This window comes from Plectropomus leopardus, unplaced genomic scaffold (assembly GCF_008729295.1).
Source record: "Plectropomus leopardus isolate mb unplaced genomic scaffold, YSFRI_Pleo_2.0 unplaced_scaffold16210, whole genome shotgun sequence".
Classification (NCBI taxonomy): domain Eukaryota; kingdom Metazoa; phylum Chordata; class Actinopteri; order Perciformes; family Serranidae; genus Plectropomus; species Plectropomus leopardus.
In genome coordinates, this window is record NW_024617401.1 from 1 (window position 1) to 2344 (window position 2344).

Consider the following 2344-nt stretch of genomic DNA (forward strand, 5'->3'; position numbering starts at 1 on the left):
ATTCTTATTATTATTATTATCTTCACATCCACTCACTACAGCATTAAAATGCTTCTTACACAGTTGCTTATGCATGAATAACAGGGTATAACAAACCTAACAGGGGCCATCCTGCCAACCAAAAATACACTAATGAAATCAGTCACAAAACAACCACAAGACACAAAAGTACAAAAGTAACCTCAAAATACCACAAAACAAAATTACATGGAAAAAAGAACAACAAAAGGCACATAACAACCACAAACTGTGTGTGTGTGTGTGTGTGTGTGTGTGTGTGTGTGTGTGCGCGGGGGTGGGCTTTTCCATGTCTGTGCGGGGCCCCATTGTCTCATAATGAGGCCATGACTTATAGTGGAGTATTTCAGCATGAAAATGTTGCAACAACGTCTCTTTACTTGTTTCATTAAGCACATTAGTAAGATGTATGAAACATTTAATGAAACAAGTTTTATCCTACGGCTCGCGTGAGAGGAGAAGACAGTTTGTAGAGTGAGAGCGAGAAAAGCTGATTTTGGACGGAAATGTTTTGATATTCTGCATTATATTCTAACATACAAAGTTAAGTGTGTGTTTCATAAAGTAACTATGAACAAAGACAGTAGATTAGGTTGGAAAAGGGGCGTGGCCGCAGGCACATTCATGGTCTGGTGGACTGGCGGAGAATGGGAGAGCGCAGCGCTGCAGAGGGAGGGAGGGAGACAGAGGAGGAGGAACCACTGCAGGAAAAAAAAGTTAAAGTAAAAATGGCTTCCTTGTCTTTGGAGTCTACAGAACAATCTGAGAACAGCACAGAGGAGCCAACGGCAGCGGACTACAAAGAAGAGCAAGATCCGGTGCAAGTTTCGGAACAACTACTCCAAAGTTTCCAAAAGTCGGCTCTGAGTTTTTCCACTGACCAGGTCTCATGTCTGTGCGAGGCCCTCCTGCAGGCGGGCAATGTGGATCGCCTGTGGAGATTTCTCTCCACCATACCTCCTTCGTCCGAGCTGCTACGTGGCAACGAGACCCTGCTGAAGGCCCAGGCACTGGTGGCTTTCCACCGGGAGGAATTCAAGGAGCTGTACGCCATCCTGGAGAGCTACGACTTCCACCCGTCTAACCATGGGTTCCTGCAGGACCTGTACCTGAAAGCCCGCTACAAGGAGGCGGAGAGGTCCCGGGGCCGCAGCTTGGGCGCAGTGGACAAGTACCGGCTCAGGAAGAAGTTCCCCTTACCCAAAACCATCTGGGACGGAGAGGAGACCGTGTACTGCTTCAAAGAAAAGTCCCGAAATGCTCTAAAAGAGTGCTACAAGAGTAACAGGTATCCAACTCCGGATGAGAAGAAAAACCTGGCCAAAGTCACCGGGCTGTCCCTCACACAGGTCAGCAACTGGTTCAAGAACCGCAGGCAGAGGGACAGGACCCCGTCTGGGACACACAGCAAAAGGCAAGTCTACGACACATTTATAACATGCATGCACTTCTTTATGGAGTGAGTTAGGTGACATTCAGGTCATTATCCAGAGGACAGCTGTCTTTAACTTCCCTTTGTTCGTGTGAAAGCTGCTCGTTACTTTGTGTTATATGGCACTGATAATCACCCGGACCAGTCAGTGAAACTATAACAGACCAAACCTCAATGGTAAACAAAGACCTGCAGGCCTGCTGCACAGGGCTGCACACTGAGAATATGCACACGTTAAACTTCAAACAAAAAACTTTAAAAAACACTGTATCAAGTAAAAGTTTGGCAGGAGGGACTGACTTTTTGACAGCAGTAAAGCCACACAGGTCTGACACCAGGAGCATGTTGCTTTGTTATGAAATGTGAGATCCAGGCACTCTCCATGGCTCAAATTTCCTGAAACCCTGCACTGCTGCCTCGGGCCTGCAGGGTGACTGAGGTTAGAGCTAAAGCTTCAGCCGGGGAAGGTGGGGGGGATTGACCAAAAAAAGGGGGGGAATCCAGTTAAACTTGCTTTCACACAGTCTGAAATCTCAGTTTACAGATGCACAGGAGGCAAATTGTGAGCAGATACGAGAGAATACAGGAGAGTTATCTTATCAGAGGGATTGTGGTGGTCTGGAAGACAATCTGTAGGCTGCTATATGTTTTAACCCACATTAACCAAGTACACGCCCTAAAAGTTTCTAGGAATCTGACCCAGCTGTGTCTTCCTGTTTGCACAAAGAGAAATGTTTCAAACTAATTCTCTGCAGGATATGAGATTGTAAAGATAAGATTGAGGATTAAAAAAATAAAGACTGAGTGGTTAGTATCTATTTCAAGTTAACCACTGAAAAATCCATTCTATAATAAACTATAAGAAAAGTATTATCATAACTTAATCTAAACACA

The 2344-nt window shown here is 45.3% G+C and overlaps 1 protein-coding gene across 1 annotated transcript; it reads left to right on the plus strand.

Annotated features, from left to right (window-relative positions):
* The first annotated feature begins 631 nt into the window (after positions 1-631).
* On the plus strand, positions 632-1481 carry LOC121964591 (homeobox protein SIX4-like). The gene has a single exon (XM_042514796.1). The coding sequence runs from the start codon at positions 666-668 to the stop codon at positions 1479-1481; it is 816 nt and encodes a 271-aa protein (XP_042370730.1). The 5' UTR covers positions 632-665.
* Positions 1482-2344: the final 863 nt, after the last annotated feature.

Excerpts from the sequence above, each read along its gene's own strand:
- LOC121964591 (XM_042514796.1), top strand. The coding sequence starts at position 666 with ATGGGAGAGCGCAGCGCTGCAGAGGGAGGGAGGGAGACAGAGGAGGAG.